This window comes from Carlito syrichta, unplaced genomic scaffold, assembly GCF_000164805.1.
Source record: "Carlito syrichta isolate Samal-C Ts95f unplaced genomic scaffold, Tarsius_syrichta-2.0.1 Scaffold308142, whole genome shotgun sequence".
In the NCBI taxonomy this organism is placed as follows: domain Eukaryota; kingdom Metazoa; phylum Chordata; class Mammalia; order Primates; family Tarsiidae; genus Carlito; species Carlito syrichta.
In genome coordinates this window covers 934,600-958,737 of record NW_007252238.1, presented here as the reverse complement: position 1 = coordinate 958,737, position 24,138 = coordinate 934,600, and the positions used below count along the sequence as shown (strand labels likewise).

Below are 24,138 nucleotides of genomic sequence, written 5' to 3'. Positions count from 1 at the left end.
CCTCAACCTGCTGGGCTCCAGCAATCCTTCCGCCGCAGCCTTCCAAGTAGCTGGAACTACAGGCGCACGCTACCACGCCTGGCTAATTTTTGATTTATCGTAGAGATGAGGTCTCACCAGGTTGCCCAGGCGAGTCTCGAACCCTCGGGCTCAGGCAGTCCACTCACCTCAGCCTCCCAAGACACAGGATTACAGGCTGAGCCACCGAGCCTGGCTAACTCATTCTCTTAAACATACTCCCTCATGCCCTGCTCCTGGAGATTGTCCTGCAGTCATTCTGAAAGGAGCATCCTTGCTTTCATGGAACTCTGTATGGTGGACGTCAGTTCACTAGAGCTGGGAACCACTGTTCCAGGGGCTGTTGACTTTGACAACACTTTCCTTAGGATAAGAAAATTCTTTCACTGGGTTTTTAAAGCCCTTTACTTTTTGTTGTTTTATCGTCTATTTAATGTTATTTTGTCTTTTTTTAAGGAAACAACTCGTCAGCATTCTGAAAATATTTCTTCATTGAGAGAAGTCCCTGAAAATGATGTTTCTAGTTAATGTATTTGTGTTTTTCTTGCCAAACCTAATAGCCTTACAAAGTGACATATTAGCCTTTAGTCCACTGACTTCCCAGTATTGTGTCTCACTAACCAATCACTTTTAAATATATGTGATAAGTTGCACATTTTTTTTTTGAGTTGGAGTCTCACTCTGTCATCCAGGCTGGAGTGCAGTGGCACACTCACGGCCACCCCAGCGTCAATCTGCTGGGCTCCAGCTATACTTCTGCCTTAGCCTTCCAAGTAGCTGGAACTACAGGCGCATACTATCACACCCAGTTAATTTTTTATTGATTGTAGAGACAAGGTCTCGCCAAGTTGCCCGGGCTGGTCTCAAACCCATGGGCTCAAGCAGTCTCCTGGCCTCGTCTTCCAAAGTGCTGGGATTACAGACTGAGCCACTGAGCCCAACCTGATAAACTGTACATTTAAATGCTGCAAACATGTGGGGTAGAGAGTTCCAAATACAAGATGAAGGTGGGTCCCATATCTTCAGAGAGGACAAACATCGAAACAATGACTCTACTTCTCTGTGTTTGACAGTCAGGAGTGGGGAACTATCTCAGGAAGAAGATTGAGTGGGAGGAAGAGGGTTTCTGGAGTGACTTGTGATTCATTAGAAGAGAAGAAAGCAACCTGGAGGTTTCTTTCTCTTCATTAGAAGAGAAGAAACCAAGCTGGAGATGTCACCTGAAATGTCACCTCACTTCTGCTCACCTATCTCCACCTCAGCCTTGGGAAAGGTATAGACATGTGCACTGACTGTGGAGAGGCTGGCAGGGAAAAGGGAGCTGGAGTTACAACTGTCCCCCACACCCTCCCACTGTGATTGTCTTCTCTCTTGCTTGTAGTCAGCAGAATAAGAAGGAGATGTCTGTGCGTGGCTGGTGTCTTCCAAGCCCTCAGCAGGTCAGTTCCCTCCATGGGATTCATTCCTCAGAGGAGATAACCCCTTGAGCCACCCGGTCATCCTTCCTCAATAGAGATGGCTTGGGTCACGTCATTCAACTTTTCAGATAATATGAGTAGTGATATTGTTTGCTTTCCAGTTGTTCTATGTTAGAGAAAAATCTTCCATCTGGGTTTTGGGTATTATAAGAGGTTTGATGAAAATATGAGGGGACCCAAAAAGCCCAGAATTTATTTATAAAAAATTTTGTGTTTATTCTTACATGTTTAAATGCAAGTCACCTTCAAGAACTCTCCATTTGATGCGATACATCTCTCAAGATGCGTTTTCCATTGCTCATAACAACTTTTGAACTTGTCCATTTTGCTGCCTTTTAGTACTTCTGCCATTTTTTTGTTTCGCCTCTTCCACACTGGCAAAGCATTTTCCTTTGAGGACATGTTTCTGGGAAACAGCAACAACAAAAAAGTCTGGAGTGAAATCAGATGGATAGGGAGGGGGTCATACCTTTTTGATCAAAAACTGCTGAATACTCAGTGCTCTGTGGGCAGGTTTTTCCTGTAAATCACCTATCATGAAATGGACAAACGCATTGGCAGACTCTCCCCCCTCCCCCACAAAAAAAGGCACATGGCCTGCAGACATACTGATTCTAGCCCAGAAGCCCATTTTGGACTTCTGACCTGAAGAACTTGAAGATAATAAATGTGTGTCACTTTAAGCCAATAAGCATGTCATTATAAGCTGAACGCAGCCTCTCACAACAGTGCTAGCCGGTATACCATTGCTGATGGGTTTCGAGAACACTAAACTTAGCGGGAGAAGCCTGTACTACAAGGGGCCTGCCCTCCAAAAGATAATTCTGGGTTTTGGGGTGTCTCCTCTCATACTCTAGAGTTAAAAAACATATCCAGAGCAAAGGAGAAACTTAAAAGGAGCTGACTTTTATTGGATTTATGTATTCTGAGACTCACTAAACTGTCCGGTTCCCAAATAGGCTTTCATATTCAGCAGTTGAGTTTTTCTCAAATGATATGGCTTACTTTTTTTTTCTTTAATAAAATCTAAAACTTCCTCTTAAGTTATTTGAAATTCAAAGCAAATGAGATTCTAGGACTACACATAAAGTAGGGAACACAATGCTAGTTGGTTTTCAACTCATAAGCACACACACCCCTTTCTGTCTCTTCTCTCTCCCCTGTCCCTTAAAAGCTTCTGAGCCACTCCCAAGAATTGTCCTGTGTGACTCTTCCTGCCACCTGCCCCTCTGGGCCCTCCACACAGTCAGCGGCTTCTCCTTACTCCTGCTTCCTCTGCTTTGACGCTGGGGGAACACAGTTCCTGCTGAGTCAGCATTGCAGATTGAATGACAGGGCTCTTTTTGTCAGCCACAACCTGGGCCTCTCATTTGCACCAGACACTCAGGAGAGCCCAGAAAGAGCCACCTGAATTCCTATGTGTATTCCTTTCATATAGCTACTGTAGTAAATGACATGCTTGTTGGCTTAAAGTGACATACATTTATTATCTTAAAGTTCTGCAGGTCAGAAGTCCAAAATAGGTCTCACTGGGTTACAAGCTGTGTGTCTGCAGGCCATGTGCTTTTGAGGGGCTGTAGGAGAGAGTCCACTTGCTTGTTTTTCCACCTTCTAGGAGCTGCCCACATTCTCTGGCTCGTGGCCCCCTTCCGTCTTCAGAGCCAGGTTACATACATCACTGCCACCTCCGTTGCCACAGCTGCCTCTCCCTCTCTCTTCCTACTGCCATCTTTCACTGATAAGGACCCTTGGGATTGCATTGCACATACCCAGACAATCCAGGCTAATGTTCCTATCTTAAAATCTGTGACTTGATTAAATCCGAAGAGTCTCTCATGCCATGCAAGGTAACACATTCACAAATTCCTGGGATCTGGAGGTGAATGTTTTTCAGGAACTGTTATTCTGTCCACCACATTATGGAATGACCTATGTTCAACAAAAACACATTGCCAGTCTGTGGTTTCTAGATGCCTTCCTGACTCCTGTCTGCTTACCCACCTCATTCCCCTCTCTCCCCTTTCTGCCCAACACCACCCCTCCTTTTCGTAAAGTCACCCTGAATTCTTGCTCACAACCTTCCAGTCGTACCTGGGTCACACAGTTCTGACATGGCCTCCGTCGTCCTCCCCTCCATTCACAAGTCTCCATTACCTACATCTGACCTACCTCAGAATCCTACCACCTCCAGAACAAATTCACCCCTCACAGGTCAGCCTTTTGCTGGAGAGAATGTTTATTCCTTTTTAGACCATCTTAAATGTTATATATGTTTATAGTTTATTTAGACTTTTCCTCTCATCTTTTTGTGACTTCCTTAGATGCAGTTGATTGGTACCTTCTCTGTTTTCCCAAAGCCTTTTTAATAGCACTCATCACATTGTATTATAATTCTCTGTTTATTGATATTTCTTGCCAAGTAGTCTTTGAACTTCTCAGGAACAAGATTGTCCTTTCGTCTTTACATTCAGAACCCTTAGCACAGTAGATACTTAGTAAATGCTTACTGAATAACTGAATGAATGAACATGCAGTTAAATCTGGCTTATATACTATTAAACTGAATTTAGGGGGGGAAATCTGTTTGATTATGGAGTTGTTGTTTGGTTTTTTTTTTTTTTCTTTTTTGAGTTGGAGTCTCATTCTGTCACTCAGACTGGAGTGCAGTGGCACGCTCACGGCCACCCCAGCATTGACTTGCTGGGCTCTGGTGAACCTTCCACCTCAGCCTTCCAAGTAGCAGGAACCATAGGCACGTGCTACCACACCCGGCTAATTTTTTGATTTATTGTAATGGAGATGAGTTCTCTCCAAGCTGCCCAGGCTGTTCTCAAACCCATGGGCTCAGGCAATCCCCTCTCCTCAGCCTCCCAAAGTGCTGGGATTACAGGATTATGAAGTTTTTAAAGACACAAGGACTTTGTTTTAAAACCAACCCCATAGCAAAGATTCCAAGGATGGTATTTTAACAAAGTTATGTTGGTTACAATATTATTTTTTCCATCTCTGCACCAGAAGGGTGCAGTTTCCAAGAAACTTATGACAAGTCTTGATCCTAATATTGAGTTATATAGTATAATTTGACAACTTCTTAAATGATGATATAGTGCAGAAAAGGTTTGGCATAGCTCTTCAATCATTGATGAGGAATTTTAAGTGATTCTTGAACTTCTTGATTATGCTAATTTAACTACAATTCTTGCCACTAGCATGGGAGGAAAATGGGATGTTGGGATCACTGTTGGTGCTATTAAGGAGGAAATTCTAGTCCTGATTAGATGGTTTGTAGTGGAACATTAAGTTCAAGGTAAGAGGAAGTTAGGATGAGTTGACTTAGAGTAAAGGGCTAGAGATTTGAGCCCCCCAAATAAATGTAAAAAGGCAAAGATAAGAGAATGGAAAGAAAAGCGAGCCAAAGGAGTGGTACAAACCCAAAATGAGTAGGTTAAGATGAAGATTGAGTTGAGGAGCTTGGCGGAGTAAAAATGCAGGGATAATTAACTAAGTTACTGGAATCCATGTTTCCAGAACAGATATAATCCAAGGTCCAAGTTGCGGATACCTGATGATTTTAGGTAGGAGGAATGCCTGTCTTCCCAAGAACTTCAACATGGATGGGAATGTTCAGCCTATGTCTGGTGGCCAGTTGAGTAGAATAGAAATAAGGAATACTGTAGTTAAGACAATAAACACAAAGACAATATTGTGGCTCCACTCCTGGGAAATAGAGACACCTGCCAGCTGAAAAAAGAGAGTGCTATCAGAAAGGCCCTATGAGGCATTCAGCCCTAAGAAAAATGTCTGCCTGGATAACTGAGGAGTGTGAAGCCGCACTCATGATGGAAGTAACTCCGCAGGGGTTAGTTATACCTAGAAATTCCTTCACAGTGTAGTCATGTTGAATTGTATACTTAAATTGGCATGAGATGGGGAAAGAGGTGCAACACTTAAAGATGAGAAATGAGCTGTAAACTTAGGGGTGTGGACCTTTTTACCTCCAGGTGGTATCAGCAGGAAGTTGACCGGGGGGCGTAGGACTAGGAACACAGCTGAAGGAAGAATATATTTGGAGGAGGCCCTTTTTCATCCCAGGAACACGTATTCTTTTTAATGGATGCCCAGTAAGGAGGTCTATTGTATAAAGGCCCAGCTTGAATTTTAATGTGAGAGTGTTGAAATCAGTCCGTCATTACTCATTATTTTATGAGTGTAATAACATATAGGCTATGCACTTGTCAATCAGTACACACGCCCTCCGAGTGTGGCCAGGTGCTTGGTCATGCCTTGTGATTTGTAAACCTGATATTCTGATTACACTCAACTTTGGGGATTTCTCTAGTGAGCTTGTGTTTTTGTGCTTGTGTTGCTTGTAAATTATGTTTGCAGTTTTAAAGTGTGGCACTACTACTAAGACTTGGGCATCTAGGAAACAAATGTAAGTTCTAAATAGATGAATAGCTTCTAATCTCTCACAACACTAATGATATATCCTAGGAATCTTTCATAGAATCCACCTATCTATAAAGCATATGGGTAGGGGAATGAGCTCTCCATCAAAAGGGAGTAGCTAGTTCTCAGTTCCAGCTGTGTGTTACCATAGAAGGAAACAGGTATTGCCAGATTTTAAGAATTTTTTTCCCAAGAAATGTCAGAAATGCAAATATTTGTGTGCAATATGCCAAATTTTGAAAGATGAGAATGAATTTTTTATTATGCTTGGTTTGCTTTCCAGTTTATGACTTCTGCTATTAAAGAAACTAACTTTAGGAGCATAATGAATTAGCATGCTTCTTATTTCATTTCTTATTTGATTTTTTTTTTTTATATAGCCTAGAGATTTCATTATCTTTCTAGCTTACTGTTCTTGTTTTTAACAACTTCCTTAGTGTAGACCCGTGATTCTCAACTTGGGTGTTTTTACCCCCAGAAGTGACATTTGGCAGTCTGGAAACATTTCTGATTTTCACAACTAGGGGTTGGTAGATTGCTCCTGGCATCTAGTGAGAAGAGGACCAGAGATGCTGCTAGACACCCTTCAACGCACAGGACACTTCCTCTGCAAAGAATTATCCAGCCCAAAATGTCAATAAAGTTGAGAAGCCCTGGTGTAGACCAGAGTTGTAATGCCTCTCTTTCCCTTCCTTCTTTCTTACCTTCGTTTTAAAACCACTTTTCCCCAATTTCTCTCTGTTTCTCCCTTTTTCTCTAATCTCATTCAGAACCTTTAGGTTAGTAGTCCTCAGTTTCAAAGTGCAGGAAAAAATCATATGGGGAGTTTGTTGAAAATGAAGACTCGGTCAGGTGCAGTAGCTCAAGCCTGTAATCCCAGCACTTTGGGAGGCCAAGGCAAGAGGATTGCTTAAACTCAGGGGTTCAAGACCAGCCTGGGCAACTTGGTGAGACCTCGTCTCTACAATAAATTAAAAAATAAGCCAGGTGTGGTAGCATGTGCCTGTAGTTCCAGCTACTTGGAAGGCTGAGGCGGAATGGTCGCCTGAGCCCAGCAGGTCGAGGCTGCCGTGGCTGTGAGCATACCACTGCACTCCATCCTGGGTGACAGAGTGAGACTATAACTCAAAAAAAAATGAAGACTCCTAGCCCCCACTTATAGATCCTCTGACATGTAGACCATGGGTGGCCAAAGACTGCATCCTGAACAAGCTTCCAGGTGACTGTAAGATCATCCGTGGACCACAGTTTGAGAAGCAGTGTGATCATCTTTGTTTTTGTAGTCGTTGGCCTTGTGCTTGTCTTCGTTTTTTTAAGATCCTTTCTCATTTGAACTTCTCCGTTATAGCCCATTACTTTTATTAAGCCCTTGAAATATCCATTGCTTTTAGTATTTATACTTTGGGAAGTAAGTAAATTAAAATGTGGTTGGGGATAGAGAAGCTATTTGTATTCTTGTTTGGTCCTTACAAGTTGTCCAAATAGCTGGATAGTATGTATCACGGAATGTCTTCTCCAGAATTCTAATTACTTTTACCTGCCTTTTTTGTAATATATCATAGTATGCCTCATAAGAAGCTGGCTAATAGGAGCTCCCTGCAAATATAAGATTAAAATTGTGTTTAGTTTTTTAAGCTTATGATCCAAGTAGGCAAAAAAAGTATGGGCTACAACCTCTGATAACATTGAGAATAATTCTTTATAATAATAAGTGATTTCTTAACCAAACGGATGCACCTGAAATGTTATGAAAGATGAACTCCCCAGCTGGGTACAGTGGCTCACACCTGTAATCTCTGCATTTTGGGAGGCCAAGGAGGGAAGATTACTTGAGCCTAAGAATTTGAGACTAGCCTGGGCAACATATTCTATGTTGTCCTTGTCTGCACAAAAAAATCAAATATTAGCCGGGCTCGGTGGCTCAGCCTGTAATCCCGCGCCTTTGGGAGGCTGAGGTGAGTGGATTGCCTGAGCCCATGGGTTCGAGACCAGCCTGGGCAGCGAGACCTCATCTCTACAATAAATCAAAAAATCAGTCGGGCATGGTAGCGCATGCCTGTAATTCCGGCTACCCGGAAGGCTGAGGCGGAAGGATCGCTGTTGCCCAGCAGGCGAGGCTGCGGTAGCCGGGAGCGGCCACTGCACTCCAGTCTGGGTGACCGAGTGAGACTCCAACTCAAAAACAAACAAACAAAAATCAAATATTAGCCAGGCATGGTAGTGTGCATCTATTGTCCTAGCTACTCAGGAGGCTGAGACAGAAGGATCGCTTGAGTCCAGGATGTTGAGGCTGTGGTGAGCTGTGATCATGCCACTGCACTCTAGCTGGGCAACAAAGTGAGACAACGACTCAAAAAATAAATAAATAAAAATAGAAATAAAAATAAAGATTTACTCTCTAGAGAGATTAGGTTAGGCCGTGTTCAATAAAGGCAACATGGTAAGGGTTATCATAGGGACACATGATCTATTTACCCACACACTGCTTGGTACTTATGAAAATTGCATGTTTATGCCATTTTGATTATCTGCCTTAAGGGATTTCAATTCATATCTGACATTGACTTGTTATTATATATTAATTTCAATTCACAGGACGTTGATAGGTCTACAGCAGTTATTTAATATCTTTTTGAAATTTACATTTAGAATGATACATAGCAACTATGGGGTCATTGCTGAAGGCATATTTTTAATATATCATTACTACCACAACATAGGCATCCTTCCACACAGGTGTGACAGCTCACAACCGTACAGACACTGGCTGTCTGCTAACTAGCTAGCCATGAATAACTCTGTGATCCAATTTTGGTAGCTTCCCATAATCATTCTGAAGAAACTACTTTCTAAAAATCTGGACTTCCATGTGGATGGTTGTGTGTTGACACCAAATTAAACATATTACAGTGGTTGTCAGATGACCTTAGGAGAGGTCTTTAGCCTTGTCCTCGTAATTTTCATAAAATGCCTTCGAACCTACTGTTAATAAACATAAATAAATGTCTTATCAAGAATATATGTTTCCACACATTTCTCTAAGCATCTCCTCCATGCAAATTCTGATGCTGACATTGACAACAGGCCCCTGACCTTGAAATGATAAAACTCGGTGTATGTGTCCCTTCTGCCAGCTGAATGTTGGGCAAGTTAGTCCATCTTTCTGGAATTTTTTTTCCTCTAATTGAAAATGAGATTAAATTGGATGTTTTGTGAAGTCCCTTCTGGTTCTAGAAGGCTCAGTTTAGGTACTCAGTGTGCTCAGTTTAGGTACTAAAACCTTGTATTGATGATGGCATTTGGAGCAGGAGAGATCAATCATAGCCTTTCTCCGCATCTCCCACCCGTCCCACAAGGATGGAATAGGTCAAGGGCAAGAATATTTCCCATAATTTCACCAATGCTGCTTTATCTCCTTCAGTGATGCTTATTGGGCCCTAAGATTAGGGATGTAGACTGCCTCTTTTTCTGAAATCTATCACTAGAATGTGGTTCCTCTATGGCAGTAAAAAGACTTAAAGAGCATTTCTTTTTAGCTTCTTCCATTTTGTTTTTGTTTTTGTTTTGTTTTTGGAGTCACGGCCTCACTCTTGTTGGCCAGGCTGGTGTGCAGTGGCACGATCTTATCTCACCCCAGCCTTGAACTCCTGTGCTCAGATGGTCTTTCTACCTCAGCCTCCTGAGTAGCTGGAACTACAGGCACATGCTACCGTGCCTGGCTAATTTTTGTGGAGACAGGATCTCACTATGTTACCCAGGCTGGTCTCAAACATCTGGGCTCAAGCAGTCCTCCTGTCTCAGCCTCCCAAAGTGCTGGGGTTATAAGGCATGAACCACCACGTCCAGCGAGCGTCTCCATTTAAAAAAAAAGAAAAAAAATCTCAGCCGGCTTCGGTGGCTCAGCCTGTAATCCCACGCCTTTGGGATGCTGAGGTGAGTGGATTGCCTGAGCCCGCGGGTTCGAGACACGCCTGGGCAACTTGGCGAGACCTTATCTCTACAATAAATCAAAAAATTAGCCGGGCATGATAACGCGTGCCTGTAGTTCCAGCTACTTGGAAGGCTGAGGCGGAAGGATCGCCGGAGCCCAGCAGGTCGAGGCTGCAGTAGCTGGGAGCAGCCGCTGCACTCCAGTCTGGGCGACAGAGTGAGACTCCAACTCAAAAAAAAAAAAATCTCTCTTTAGACTCCCTCAAGTGGCAAGGCTGCCTTCTAGTTTGCTGTCTGGCCACAGAAGCTAGCAGCAGGTCCCCCTGGTCACGGAGCTTCCAGACCCACTGCTACTGTGTTTGGCATGTTGCTTCTTGCAAGTTAGTTAAACTAACTTATTTTTTTGTATCAGACTGAGTCTGGATTGAGCCTTGGTTCGAGCTGTTTTCTATGTAGACCAGTCTAGTTTGTTGGGATTTAGGGTGACACTTAACATCCTCTTTCTCTTTAAAGCATTATTAGAGAATTGTGGCTGTGGTCATCACATTAAGAAATCTAACCTAGTTATAGAAGATCTGCAAAGCATTCATCCATTTGTTTATTCTTCCCTTTGTTCAGTAAGCACTTATTTAATGCCTACTGTGTGCAATGCAATAAAATACTGAGACAAGTTCTAAGCATAATAATCCAGAAACCAAACAAATGAATACAGAGTGTATCATTATGTTGGGCATTGCCTCGTGACCTTTATTCTGTATAATCTTATCTGTGAAGGGAGAATTTTTTAATCTAAAAGTGAAATTCTAATTCTCTGGGGCCAAAATATATTATTAAAGGATAGAAATCTCAAAAGGGAAGGTTATAGGTGCTAAAAATTACTATAGGGGTTACAAATTGAGTTGTACATGGTATGTGACTTAGAACCACATCATTCATTTGAAAATCATAGCATGAAATTGGCCTTAACCTAAGTCAGCAGTGAAGAACTGACTCTCAGTCAAGAGCATTGCTCCAGGGTGACAGCTATGGGGCACCCTGTGATACCAGGAGGGATTTGTCCTAACACTAACAAAGACATCAGTGAAATTATCCATCAAAGACCCTCCATTCCTCGGCGCCACAGACAGGAGCGTTAAAATCACCACGTGCCTGCAGTCTTTGTTTCAACTGAAGGGAAACCTGCTTTTGGAACCAAAGTAAATACTAACAAGGAAGTAGCAAACAGTTGGAGAGAAGGAACAAAAACTGTTTTTGTTTAATATTCGTATTGTAAATGTGATGCTACTTGAAGAATAACAGTGATTTAAATGTGAATTGCACCCTCTCCACTCCCGCCACCAGGAAAAAAAATTTTTTAAAAACTTTCAGAAGTGACCCAGTTATCCTTCCTGAACTGCTTAAATAAAACTCTCCAGAAGTCCTCCTCAGGACAGCTTTGATGGATAACGGCTGACTGTCTCCATCTAAGTCCATGGTTCAATCTCATGAACGAAAAACACGAATGATGAGGAATCACTGAGAATAAAAAGCCCTTTAATGTTACATTCCTCCTAGAAGTTTATTTTCAGTGAGTTCACATCTTATTTGTTAAGAACTTTCTTAAATTCTCTCTTGGACCTTTATTCTTTGGAGGGTGGAGGGGGTTCTGGTTAAATGACATAAGTACAAAGAATACTTTTGCAACCGAAATGGAAAGCATCTTCTTTTAAAGAAGCGTTTGTTCAGCCTGCTGTGCTGAATTAGGTTTTAAGAGAGTCACCAAAGCTCTGGAATTTACACTGTGGCAGGACACCAAATGAAAAAATAGAAGTGAGTCTTGTAAACAGAGCCGGGCAGGGCCGGCCTGCGCGTCCGCCCCCATCCTGGTGGGGCTCTGTGCATTCCCCAGTCTTCAGTGCCCTGACTCCTGCCAGCATAAGACATCATCACAGCACCTTGGAATGCTACAGTGCCCCATGTACAGAGAAAAGTGGGCATGAAAGCACGGAAGCAACTGCAAGAGAATCACTTATTCAAAAAAAGGCCCTTTGGTTTGGCTCCGCTTTCTCTGGGAGTTTCCAGACCAATTCAGCCTGTATCCTGAAGAGATCCCAGCCTAGAAAAATAACTTTTTTCCCCCAAGTACATGCATCATTGGCTACTACTAATTCTTAATTTAGACTCATTTTGATAATGTCAGTGGAATAAAATGTGGGGTAATATTTATTTGAAATGTTTGAAAGCTATAAACATGAGCATTTGTTTGCTCTATCCTCGGGCCTATTTAATTTTTCCTCCCAACTTGAGTAGCATCCTGTTAACTCATTAATATGTACTGATTATTATGCTCATGCTTTTTCATATTAGTATTAGCTTTTAACACAAAGATGTATTTTTAAAATTCTGCTTGGTTTCTTTGTCTTTTATTTGTAAAATGTTCTTCATAATAGAGTGATAATCCTCAGAAATACAGACCATTTTCTGTGTTATACCAATATGCACAAAATATACTTTATGTATCAACTTGCAGGATTAATAGATTCTGTGTGGTTATCTGCCTCATCAGTTCTTTTTCTTACTAAGCATTTTGAATAATTTGTAATCATTCAGTTATCATCTCAACCTTGGTAGTCTTGAGTAAAATTCAGCTTACTTTTCATCTCAATAATGTAAAGGATTACTTCTGAATTGATGAAAATTAAGATTTTTTAGAATAAAGTAGGCAGTCAAGTAATAGTCCTTGAAAAAAATAATTAAAATTATAATGATGTAGCCATGAGTAATTATTTTCCCAAAAGAATATTAAGCCAAGAGGGAAGAAATATTTTGAAGAAAATTAGCATTGGAGATAAAACAGCTCCCCAAGTCTGTATATTTTTCATTTATCATTAATAGCTTTTATTTCCTATGTATACAAATTATCCTAATCATTAAAAAACACTCTAAAATTGAATTTAAGCCACTTCTTTAGTTGCCTTAGAAGTCTTCAGTACTTCTAAGCCACTAGGTATAATCGAGGAACCAGGATATGGAAACCATTGCAGTAAAGTAGCAGCAAATGCTTAAAGGGAGAATCAAATAATTAAAACATACCTGAGAGTGATGTGCAAACAAACATGCATGTATTGTATTTTAAGTGTTCTTTAAGTGCTCATCCAAGGAATCTTCTTAAAATTTTGTGAAGAAAAATCTCATTATTTACTGTAAATATTCCCCTCATCTATCTATTTGGTAAGCTCTTGCTTTTGTACATGCAATTTCTTAAGGTAGACCCTGTTGGAGTAGACCTGCCGCTTTGAGGAGGTGGGCACAGAGCCGTTCCTGTGGGTTTTCTACGGGTGTGTGCCCCAGCACCTGAGGATCACGGAAGATCATGCTAGAACTTGGGAAGGCAGAATAAATTAAGCTGGGTGCGAGCTGTAGTCTGTTTCCTTCCAGGTCACTGCCTTCTGCCTCTTTCTCATACCTTATTCACCCCGTGACCTTGTTAGAACAGTAATGTTTCTTCATAAAACATTCTTAATGAGTCTATTTACCCTGCGTGCCCAATGAGATCGTGTTTCGTGTAATAAATTCTCTGCTCAAACATATGCCAGGAAGGCAGCCCTTGCAGCTGTTAAAGAATTAACTTTTTGACTGAGGGAGGGGCCTTTGGCTGTGTGACCACAGCTATTATAGTGCTGTTTTTCTTATTGTCCACGTATTATAAAACTACTTGGAGGTTTTCTTTTTTGCTTATTAGTTTTCTGTGTGTTGTTTAACACACACCTATATCAATCTTCAGTACAGTTATTCCCAGAGAAAAAGAATTTACAAAGCAGATAAATACTCTGTATTTTCTAAAGAATATTAATTTGATTTTTATATTTATATTTAAATAATGCGTTTGTCTGAAGAATTCAATTATCGGTTGCAGTGGAGCTTAGGAACTTCATCTTTAATCAGAAGTAGTAAGTTCTTCCTCCAGTACATTCTGTTGGTTTATATAGACTAGTTTGATTTTTGCCCCCTTAAATTTCTTCTCCAATTAGAATTAAGGTGTCATAACAAGTAGCAAAAGCAAGAAGCCTGGGTTGTCTACAATAGTAATAGCCCCTGAGTGTGAAGAAGTGTGCTGCTGAGGAAATCAGAAATAAAAACATCCTGTCTATCGGCACAGGTTTTATATGCCTCCTACTTAAAAGACTAGTCTCTTCATAAAGGTGATCCAATAGTAACCGTATGGATAATTTAGAAAAATCATTTTGGCTGTCGACTCTCCTCTCAACCCCTTTAACTTCCAGATGTTGTCTGCAAATGTGAGGGTTTTTCTCTAGTGCAGTTTTCCACAGCGTTACAATAAGTCACTTCATCTCTCTGTGCAACACAGCACCTGCCTCATAGGGTGCTTAGGAAGAGTAAATGGGATATTTTTAAATGGTCCTATCTTAGTACCTGACCTATAGATTCTCAGCTCATGATAGCTATTTACTATTTTCCCCACTTATAAAATTATGCAATCCAAGGATTAGGAGAAACCAGAATTATATTTTAAATACAAGACTGAGCAAACAAACAACTCACTTGATAACGGTGAAACAGGTTTTAGAAAGAGAGGGTGGGAGGACATAGGGTAGAGAAAGGAGCATACAGGATGTTCGGAGGTAGTGTTTCTCCCCATGGTGCTGGATGGTCTTCCAAGAGTGCTTTCTGAGATCACAGTACTTTGTATATAGTATGTAGTTTGTGCATAGTTTGGAAAAATATTTCTAAAATCATCTCTTTCCACACTTGCAAGTATAAGGGATTGATTCCTGTTTTTTCAGAAAAGTATGAATCAGAGAGTTTCCTTTCAAATAAATACAAGGCAGGAACGTACATCAGAGGGTCTTACTTCCATCGTGGGGCCACTAGGCCTCTGTAACTCATTTACTCGCTTTCTTCTCCCTTAGGGCAGATTAGCACTCAGCCAAACAGGGTACCGGCCCACCTGTTACTTGAGAGTTTTTAGAAAAGTATAATGCTTGCTCTTGCTAGTAGTACATTCCACGCTCTCTCCAGAACATTCCAGAATGCTTGGAGGAAATGCTCCTGATGTCTTATCTAAATCTTTCTTCTGCCCTTTAAACCTTTTCTATCTTTTCTTGACCTCAATGGAAATAGAAAGGAGATACTCACCCTGATCTGGCAAATGTCTCTTTAAGTTTCTAAAACTGTGCTTGGGTTTCTCACAACGCCACAAGAAGTCGGCCCCAGTCATCCTTTCATAAGCGTGTCTTATGTAGGGCTTTGTGGGTAGAGGATTTATCATTTTGTTGCTACCTTCTGGAACTTCATGGAGGGATACATCAGCACAACAGGGTCCAAGTAGGAGTTGTCACATAGAGTCAACCCACTGTCCACCCGACCCTGGCTGTGGGGCACTGGCCACCTCCCGGGTCCTCCTTTGCCTACAGTTCTTCCTAAGACATGACAGAGGAAACTTTGGAATTATAGTGTAGACTGAGCCCCTTCCACTCAGTCCAGTGGTGATCTGCTTTGTTTTAATTCAAAACCAGCCAAGATTCAGAAGTAGAAAGCTCCAGCAGCATTCTCCATCAACAGAGGTGATCATAGGAAGCTATTTCCCTGATGGTTCTGAGTGTCCTCTGAGGTTCTTGCTTTGCTTAATGCAATCCCTATCTTGGCCAGAAACTCGAAGACATGGGGTCTCAGCTTTAAAACCCAGGCCCACGATGGAGGCCTCCCCACGCATGTCCTCTTGTATACACACATTCCTAAGTCTAACTGGCATTTTTTTAAAAATGAAAAACTTTTGTTAGGTATTAGAGGAGGAAGAAAATAATATAATTACAGAAAATACAAATTCCATAAAAATATTCATGCTCATCAACCATCTAGCCCCAGAAGTACCTCATAGGCACTCAGCATTGCTCCTAACTGGCTACTTATCTGTCTCCAATAGGAAAGGTGTCATATTTCTGTCATGGGGTGGTCATCTTCCAGAAATTGGTTTTTGTCTCTATAAAATCAGAGAGCATTTGTGCTGGCTCCCTCAGATTTCCTGGAACCTCTCTGCTCAATCTGGCTTTGACCTCACTGACTCTCCTCCCTGACCAGTTGGTGGTGCTTGACTTTGGGTGAATCCTCATACAGGAAAGTGGCCGGGTCCCCTTAGGCCCTCAGTGTCATCTGAATCACCCCAAACCAGGGCATGGTGGGAATGACCACAGAGGGGACAGGAATGGGAGTTCCCATAAGGAGAGAAAACAATTTCTCCCGCACTTGTCTTTTTTTCCAAATACATTGCCAAGGCCACTGACCCAAAACGTATCCTAACCTGCTTTATAAACCTAATTACTTTTTTATGTATTGATTCAACTTCCCCGAGATCATGATCTCTTGTCAGGCCTCAGGTCTTTTTAGTCAACACGACATTGCTCACAAAAAACATTGTCCCTACACAATGGGTGGATATTAGTTATTTCCTAAACAATTGACAAATATATTCTGTAACAGTCACAAAAAAGTTATAAAAATATATATGGATAGCTTTAAAATTCCAATTTTAATATACAGAGATCCACATTTCAAATGTCTTTTAGAGTGATCAGAGGTTGGGTTTGGGTTTGCCTAAGTATGTTTTCTATGCTAACAAAATCAATAATATGTGTTAATTTGTTAAATTATATGAATTAATCTGAGAATGTTTAGAGACACTTTAGAAAACACCCTGTTTTCAGCCAGACACGGTGACTCAGCCTGTAATCCCAGCACTTCGGGATGCCGAAGTGAGAACATTACCTGAGCCCCGGGGGGTTCGAGACCAGCCTGGGAAACTTGGTGAGACCTTGTCTCTACAATAAATCACAACAACTAGCCAGGCGTGGTGGCGTGCATCTATAGTTCCAGCTGCTTGGAATGTTGAGGTGGAAGAATCGCCTAAGCCTGGCAGTTCGAGGCTGCAGTATCTGTAAGCATGCCACTGCACTCCAGCCTGGGTGATAAGGGTGAGACTCCAACTCAAAAAAAACAACAACAAAGAAAAGAAAGCACCCTCTTTTCAACTCTGTTAACCACTCTAGGTGTATTTACAAACAATTGAAATGTCACTTCCTTATAATTAGTTGAGAAGATAACATGTATTCATAAAAGCAGCTTGCCCTAGGACCCTGGCCCCAGTTCGACTGATGTGCATTGCCTTGAGATCCATGTAGGTGCTTTTTCCTACTAGTACAAATGAGGGTGGTTTGTCACACAACCAGTTAAACCTGTAGAAAGATGGCTCTCCTTCCTTTAGTTTCATGACCAGGTTACTTAGTTGTCTCCCTGTCTCTTAGAGTGTTCCTCCTTTGGCAGTGGAAAAGATAAAGAGAAGTCATGCAAGTCAGCTATAGAGGATGAGGAAGAGAGGAAATCACAATAAGGACAATAAGGGGCACTGGGCTGAAAGGGGTGCCCCATGTACGAGGATGGTAAGAGAAATGATCTGTTAAAGATTCAGAATATGGGAGGAAGGGAGAGAATGCTGTTATTTTCTTATGGGCTGTAATTGCATTTGACCTGTGAACAGAAAATACATATTTCAATATAACCTTAATATATTCTCTCTAATGCTTATTGCCAAGTCATAAATTTTATAGGTTGGCATGGAACATTTCTACAGTGACAGAATTCTCACTTTAATTTTCTTTAGTGAAATGTTATGATGGAAAAAATTCCATATTCTTCTAGATATCAATCCTTTATTCAACTCCAGAAGAGGGAAAGTTATCCTGATTACCATTCCTAAGACTAAATGATCTTTGAGTGATGAAAATACTTTGTGAGCTCTGCTTACTTCATCATCTTACGGTGGGATGCAAAAATGAGGTAATTCTTAGCCAGTCATCATGCTGGCATACCAGTAGTGTGTCAAAAGGGGTGTAGATTTCCAGGTCAGGCATGGTGGTTCATGCCTGTAATCCCAGCACTTCGGGATGCCGAAGTGAGAACATTACCTGAGCCCCGGGGGGTTCGAGACCAGCCTGGGAAACTTGGTGAGACCTTGTCTCTACAATAAATCACAACAACTAGCCAGGCGTGGTGGCGTGCATCTATAGTTCCAGTCTCCCTGTCTCTTAGAGTGTTCCTCCTTTGGCAGTGGAAAAGATAAAGAGAAGTCATGCAAGTCAGCTATAGAGGATGAGGAAGAGAGGAAATCACAATAAGGACAATAAGGGGCACTGGGCTGAAAGGGGTGCCCCATGTACGAGGATGGTAAGAGAAATGATCTGTTAAAGATTCAGAATATGGGAGGAAGGGAGAGAATGCTGTTATTTTCTTATGGGCTGTAATTGCATTTGACCTGTGAACAGAAAATACATATTTCAATATAACCTTAATATATTCTCTCTAATGCTTATTGCCAAGTCATAAATTTTATAGGTTGGCATGGAACATTTCTACAGTGACAGAATTCTCACTTTAATTTTCTTTAGTGAAATGTTATGATGGAAAAAATTCCATATTCTTCTAGATATCAATCCTTTATTCAACTCCAGAAGAGGGAAAGTTATCCTGATTACCATTCCTAAGACTAAATGATCTTTGAGTGATGAAAATACTTTGTGAGCTCTGCTTACTTCATCATCTTACGGTGGGATGCAAAAATGAGGTAATTCTTAGCCAGTCATCATGCTGGCATACCAGTAGTGTGTCAAAAGGGGTGTAGATTTCCAGGTCAGGCATGGTGGTTCATACCTGTCATCCCAGCACTTTGGGAGGCCAAGGCGGGAGGTCTGCTTGAGTCCAGGAGTTTGAGGTCAATCTAGACAACATAGTGAGACCTCATCTCTACAAAAAAATTTTAAAAATAAAGAGGGTGGCCGGGCTCGGTGACTCAGCCTGTAATCCCAGCACTTTAAGGCCGAGGCAAATGGATTGCCTCAGCCTGCGGGTTCGAGACCAGCCCAGACAACTTGCCGAGACCTCGTCTCTATAAATAAAAAATATTAGCCAGGCATGGTAGCGTATGTCTGAAGTTCCAGCTACTTGGAAGGTTGAGGTGGAAGGATCACCGGAACCCAGCAGGTAGATGCTGGGGTGGCCGTGAGCATGCCACTACACTCCAGCCTGGGTGATAGAGTGAGACTCCAACTCAAAAAAAAAAATATCCAGATGACACATGCCTGTAGTCCCAGCTACTCTGGAGGCTGAGGCAGAAGGATCACTTGAGCCCAGGAGGTTGAGGCTACTGTGAGCTGTGATCATGCCACTATACTCCAACCTGGGCAACAGTGTGAGACCCCAGCTCAAAAAAAGAGGGGGATGCTGCTACATTCAAAAAGGAAATCTTGCCATACCATGTTTCAAGACTTTCTATGAATCTTAATATCCCATTAGAAACTTTTCCCAATGTATAGGGTCCCACCAAGATGCACCCGACTTGCAGCTTTGCATGTTGGTCAGCATAAGAGGCAAGGCCTCCCAATTGCCATTTCCTAGGGGAACAAGTCATGGAGAATCTGTCCCCTAGCAGTGCCAGGACAAAGTGGGTGCCAAGATACTGCTAGTAATTAAGGACTTGGCACATGAGGGTAGCCACTAAGCACATCCTGACTATTCTAGCATCCAGGTAGAACAAGCGTAACTCCTCTCTTTAGTGAGTTTTAGTGGGACTAGGGGACGTTTATGTTTCATTCATGGACTCCACACACACACACAGTCTCTTTTGCTGGCAGTTAAGAAATGGTATGCTGGGCTCGGTGGCTCAGCCTGTAATCCCGCGCCTTTGGGAGACTGAGGTGAGTGGATTGCCTGAGCCCACGGGTTCGAGACCCGCCTGGGCAGCGAGACCTCATCTCTACAATAAATAAAAAAATCAGCCGGGCGTGGTAGCACATGCCTGTAATTCCGGCTACTCGGAAGGCTGAGGTGGAAGGATCGCCGGAGCCCAGCAGGTCGAGGCTGCGGTGGCCGGGAGCGGCCACTGCACTCCAGTCTGGGTGAGAGAGTGAGACTCCAACTCAAAAAAAAAAAAAAGAAAAAGAAATGGTATGTGGCTCTGGCCACCTGGGAACATGTGGGAACAAGCCCAGCGGCCCTTAATTCCATGTTAATTTAATGAGGTGCTAAACAGTGATAAGACCCCAGATGTATGTCCACTGATGCTTCAGATAATGGAAACACACTCATTAAGTATCTTTAGCCAAAAAGGCTCCAGCGTAATTAGCAAACATCTTAATTATGCACTTGGATTGGAAGCTCGTGCTAATCTTAAAATATAAAAATAAAATATAGATAAAAGAATGAGGAGAGAAATTGCACAGAGGATAGAAGTTAAAAGCATGAACTCTGAGCTATGGCTGAATTCATACCCTCTCCCTGGAACTGACAGGCCCTGCAACCTTGAAAAAGGAGTTCATCTCTCTCTGTGATTCAGTTTCTTCACCAAAAAAATGGAAATAAGACTAGTGCCTAATCATAGGGTCTTTGGGACATTATGCTCAAAACATATAAAACATGTGCTTGGAACGTAAATGCTAAATTAACTTATTCTTACTTTAGAGATAGCATTTTAATAGTAATAACTCCACAAATGGATCATTACACAGTAGAAATTTGAAAATGAATGCTAATTAACAATTCAGAAATTTTATCATAAAATCTCAGAAGCTTGCCTGTGTTTCCCACAGGGAAGTGAATTAATATTTTGTATATGTAATGGTTTGTTAAAGTTTATTAAAATTTGAAAATATGATAAATTTTTTCAACAAACATCTATTGAGTATGCATAAGCATCATGAGAAATAATATGATGTTACAGAAAGACATAAGACATTGCTAACTTTGAAGAGCTTAAATTTTAGATTACAGTATGTATACAGTTTTCAGCCATTTTAGAAATATAACTTTGAGTGACAGAAGTATAATTAATTATGTAACTATATTCTTGGTGCTTTTAGAAAACATATTGGGTAAATGCACTTGGCTAAAGAATTTGCACACTAAAGATAATTATTACCTTGAACTATCTAAGTAAGTATAGATTATTACTCAATTCTAAGTGTCTCACACATAGGCACAAAATTGCAGCATAATGTTAAATGTACCTGAAATGCTAAACATGATGTTGATAATCTGTTAAAGTTATGCTACAGACCACAGCCTTACTACTGTGTAATGATCCATTCCACAACCTTATGTATAAGAACTAGAGAAAATATTAAGTCTTCTTCATGATATTACAGCTGAGCACAGTGGCTCACATCTGTAATCCCAGTACTTTGGGAGGCTGAGGCAGGAGAGGATAGCTTAAGCCCAGGAGTTTGAGACCAGCCTGGGCAACATATTGACACCTCGTCTCTACAAAAAATCAAAACATTAGCCAGGCATTGTGGTGCTCACCTGTAGTTCCAGTTACTCAGGATCCTGAGGCCAAAGGATAGCCTGAACCCAGAAGGTCAAGGCTGTGGTGAGCTGTGGTCATGCCATTGCCTTCCAGCCTAGGTACCAGAGTGAGACCCTGGCTCAAAATATTAATAACAATATTCATCGAGATATTTCATAGCATCGACCTTAAATCAGTCATGAGAATACACACAACAGTGTAGACCTAAAGCTTAAAACAAATGAGTTTTATCACTAATTTGCAAGCAAATATCACTTTTAATAAAATTTGGAACTATCACCCTTGGCAGTAGTCAATTAAATTATGGTTTTCATCACATGTAGTCTTATCAAGGATGAGAACAGTTTAATATTTACAAAATTATGGGAAAGAATGGAAGTAACATTGAAATCTTATTCTAGGTGTTAGCAATAATTTCCAGCATGTTTTGTCATACCCATTTAGTCCTTTGTGAGATAAGAGAGGGAAACATTATTATCCCCATTTCTCAGATGAATCAGCTGAGGCTTAGAGAAGAGTTTACGTGACACAGAACCAGTTCCAGGTATCTAACTGCCCAAATGACCCATTGATAATATCGAGGATTTCCTCAAACTCTTTCTTTTTTCTTTCTTCCTTTCTTTTCTTTCTTTCTTTTTTTTTTTTAAATGGAGGATTTATTGAGAGGACAGAAAAGCTCCCACAGTGGGAGGGGACTCAAAGGGGTTGCCCTTCCTCAAGCTCCTATAGGGTCATAAATTGACTAGCATTTTAGATTATGCAGGTGTTTGGTTTTGGGGGGCACTTTGTGATTATTTTTTCATGTATTTATCAGAAGCTCTTGGTTACCTTTTGTCTATTTGGCACTAGTAGGCAATACTTGTCCTCAGCTTCCCAAGAGCATATACGAATACGAGTATCTGCTTTCCGTTGAAACAGTTCCAAAAATCAGATTTTTTTTTTGCCTCAGTTCTTTTATTAAAGGAAATAGTCTATAAATTAGTTTAATGAAATGTTAGCATTGTGTTGTTAATTTTAAACTCCTTAAAGACGGGAATTATGTCCTATTCATCTCTTAAGCCCAGTTCCAACAAATAATATAGCTGTTGTTTGATGATGGCTTACCCTTTATCTGAATTGCAAGTTTTTCTGGAATGAAGATGATTACTATTGATGACTGTCATTGTAAACATGAATGATTATTTTTAAAATCACGTTAATTGCTGTAGCGTAGTCCTACCGTATGTCAGAGTTGTAACCTGTAAGTTCCTCAGGTATGTTTGGATTAAGTAGAAGGTGTCTGTGTCTTCGAGAATATTTAAATAAATTGAAAACCCTACAATTATCAAGTAAGCTGTTGCCACAGAAACTCAATTTGGCAATTCTGAGCTTAAGTCAGAGTCTCACTCTGTCGCCATCAACCCGCTGGGCTCTGGGATTCTTCCACCTCAGCCTTCCAAGTAGCCAGAACTACAGGCGCACGCTACTACGCCCAGCTAATTTTTTTATATATTGTAGAGATGAGATCTCACCAAGTTACCCAGGCTGGTCTTGAATCCCTGGGCTCAGGCAGTCCTCTCACCTCAGCCTCCCAAAGTGCTGGGATTACAAGCTTGAGCTACTACGCCTGGCCCTGAGCTTTCATTTGCTTAAAGTCTCTCTCTCATTCATCTATCTTCCCAATTATCTACTCACCCACCCATTCACCTCTTCCCCTTCCCATCACATTAACAAATGAATAATTTATCCTTCCTCTTAATCCTGTCTCTATTTTACAAGTACTGGCCGTGTGATCTTAGACTTCTTAACCTCTCTGGTCTCTATCTCCTTATCCTAATATGAGCATCGTAATATTATCTACTCATAAAATGGTTAAATTGGTTAATTTATCTAAAGCATTTAGAACTGCATTTTAGCTGTTTTTATTTTTGTCACAGAACCTTTCTCTATCTGCACTGCAATACAGCTTTGTGACACATTCATTAGCTCTCCTGGTCCTACTAGAGTGGACACTTGTTGAGCACAGGGTAAACTTGATGAATATCTGAATTTTCAGGGTAAACTGAAAATCTTAGCTGGGTTCCTGTGTTGCACATGTAGTATCTTACAGGGGACAAGCAGTAAAGCTTTGCAAAATGAATGAAAGGAGGGAGAAATTTGTTCTCCTGGTATCCAAAGTAATTATAATTGGACTTTGAACATGTTCTCCTAATAGAATATTTTTAAAGTTGATATTCCTATTGACATAACAAGACCTGCTTAGAGGAGAAGTATGCTCTAACCAATATAAGTCATTGTGTGGTGCCAGGCGCGGTGGCTCACACCTGTAATCTCAGCACTTTGGGAGGTAGAGACGAGAGGACTGCCTGAGCTCAGGGCTCCAAGACTAGCCTGAGCAACATGATGAGACTTCATCTCTACAATAAGTCAAAAAATTAGCCAGATGTGGTGGCACATGCCTATGGTCCCAGCTACCTGGAAGGCTGAGGCAGAAGGATCACCTGAGCAAGAGAGTAAGACTCCAACTCAAAAAAAAAAAAAAAGTGTCGGATTGCCTAAGCCCGCGGGTTCGAGACCCGCCTGGGCAACTTGGCGAGATCTCATCTCTACAATAAATCAAAAAAATTAGCCGGGCGTGGTAGCGCGCGCCTGTAGTTCCAGCTACTCGGAAGGCTGAGCGGAAGGATCGCCGGAGCCCAGCGGGTCGAGGCTGCGGTGGCCGGGAGCGGCCACTGCCCTCCAGTCTGGGCGACAGTGAGTCTCCAACAACAACCAAAAAAAGGGTGTCAGTATGTGATTTCAGCTTCCCGCATGCAATGTATTTCAAACACAAATTTAATTTGCCCTTATCGTTTCTGACTTTTTTATAGCCCGAAAGTCAAAGAAGTTGGGAAAGTTGAAAGGGATTCACGAGGAACAGCCGCAGCAGCAGCC

At 41.4% G+C, this 24,138-nt stretch overlaps 1 protein-coding gene across 2 annotated transcripts in view; it reads left to right on the top strand.

The window, feature by feature from the left end:
- The window catches only part of NR3C2 (nuclear receptor subfamily 3 group C member 2), a 362,756-nt gene that overhangs the window by 278,431 nt on the left and 60,187 nt on the right, over nucleotides 1-24,138 (top strand). Inside the window, exon 5 of one of the 2 annotated variants that reach the window (XM_008065056.2) lies at nucleotides 24,075-24,134. The exons of the other annotated variant lie outside the window; for it this stretch is intronic. Coding sequence (XP_008063247.1) covers nucleotides 24,075-24,134 — 60 coding nt within the window. The remainder of the gene's footprint in view (nucleotides 1-24,074; nucleotides 24,135-24,138) is intronic. 2 annotated transcript variants of the gene reach the window in all.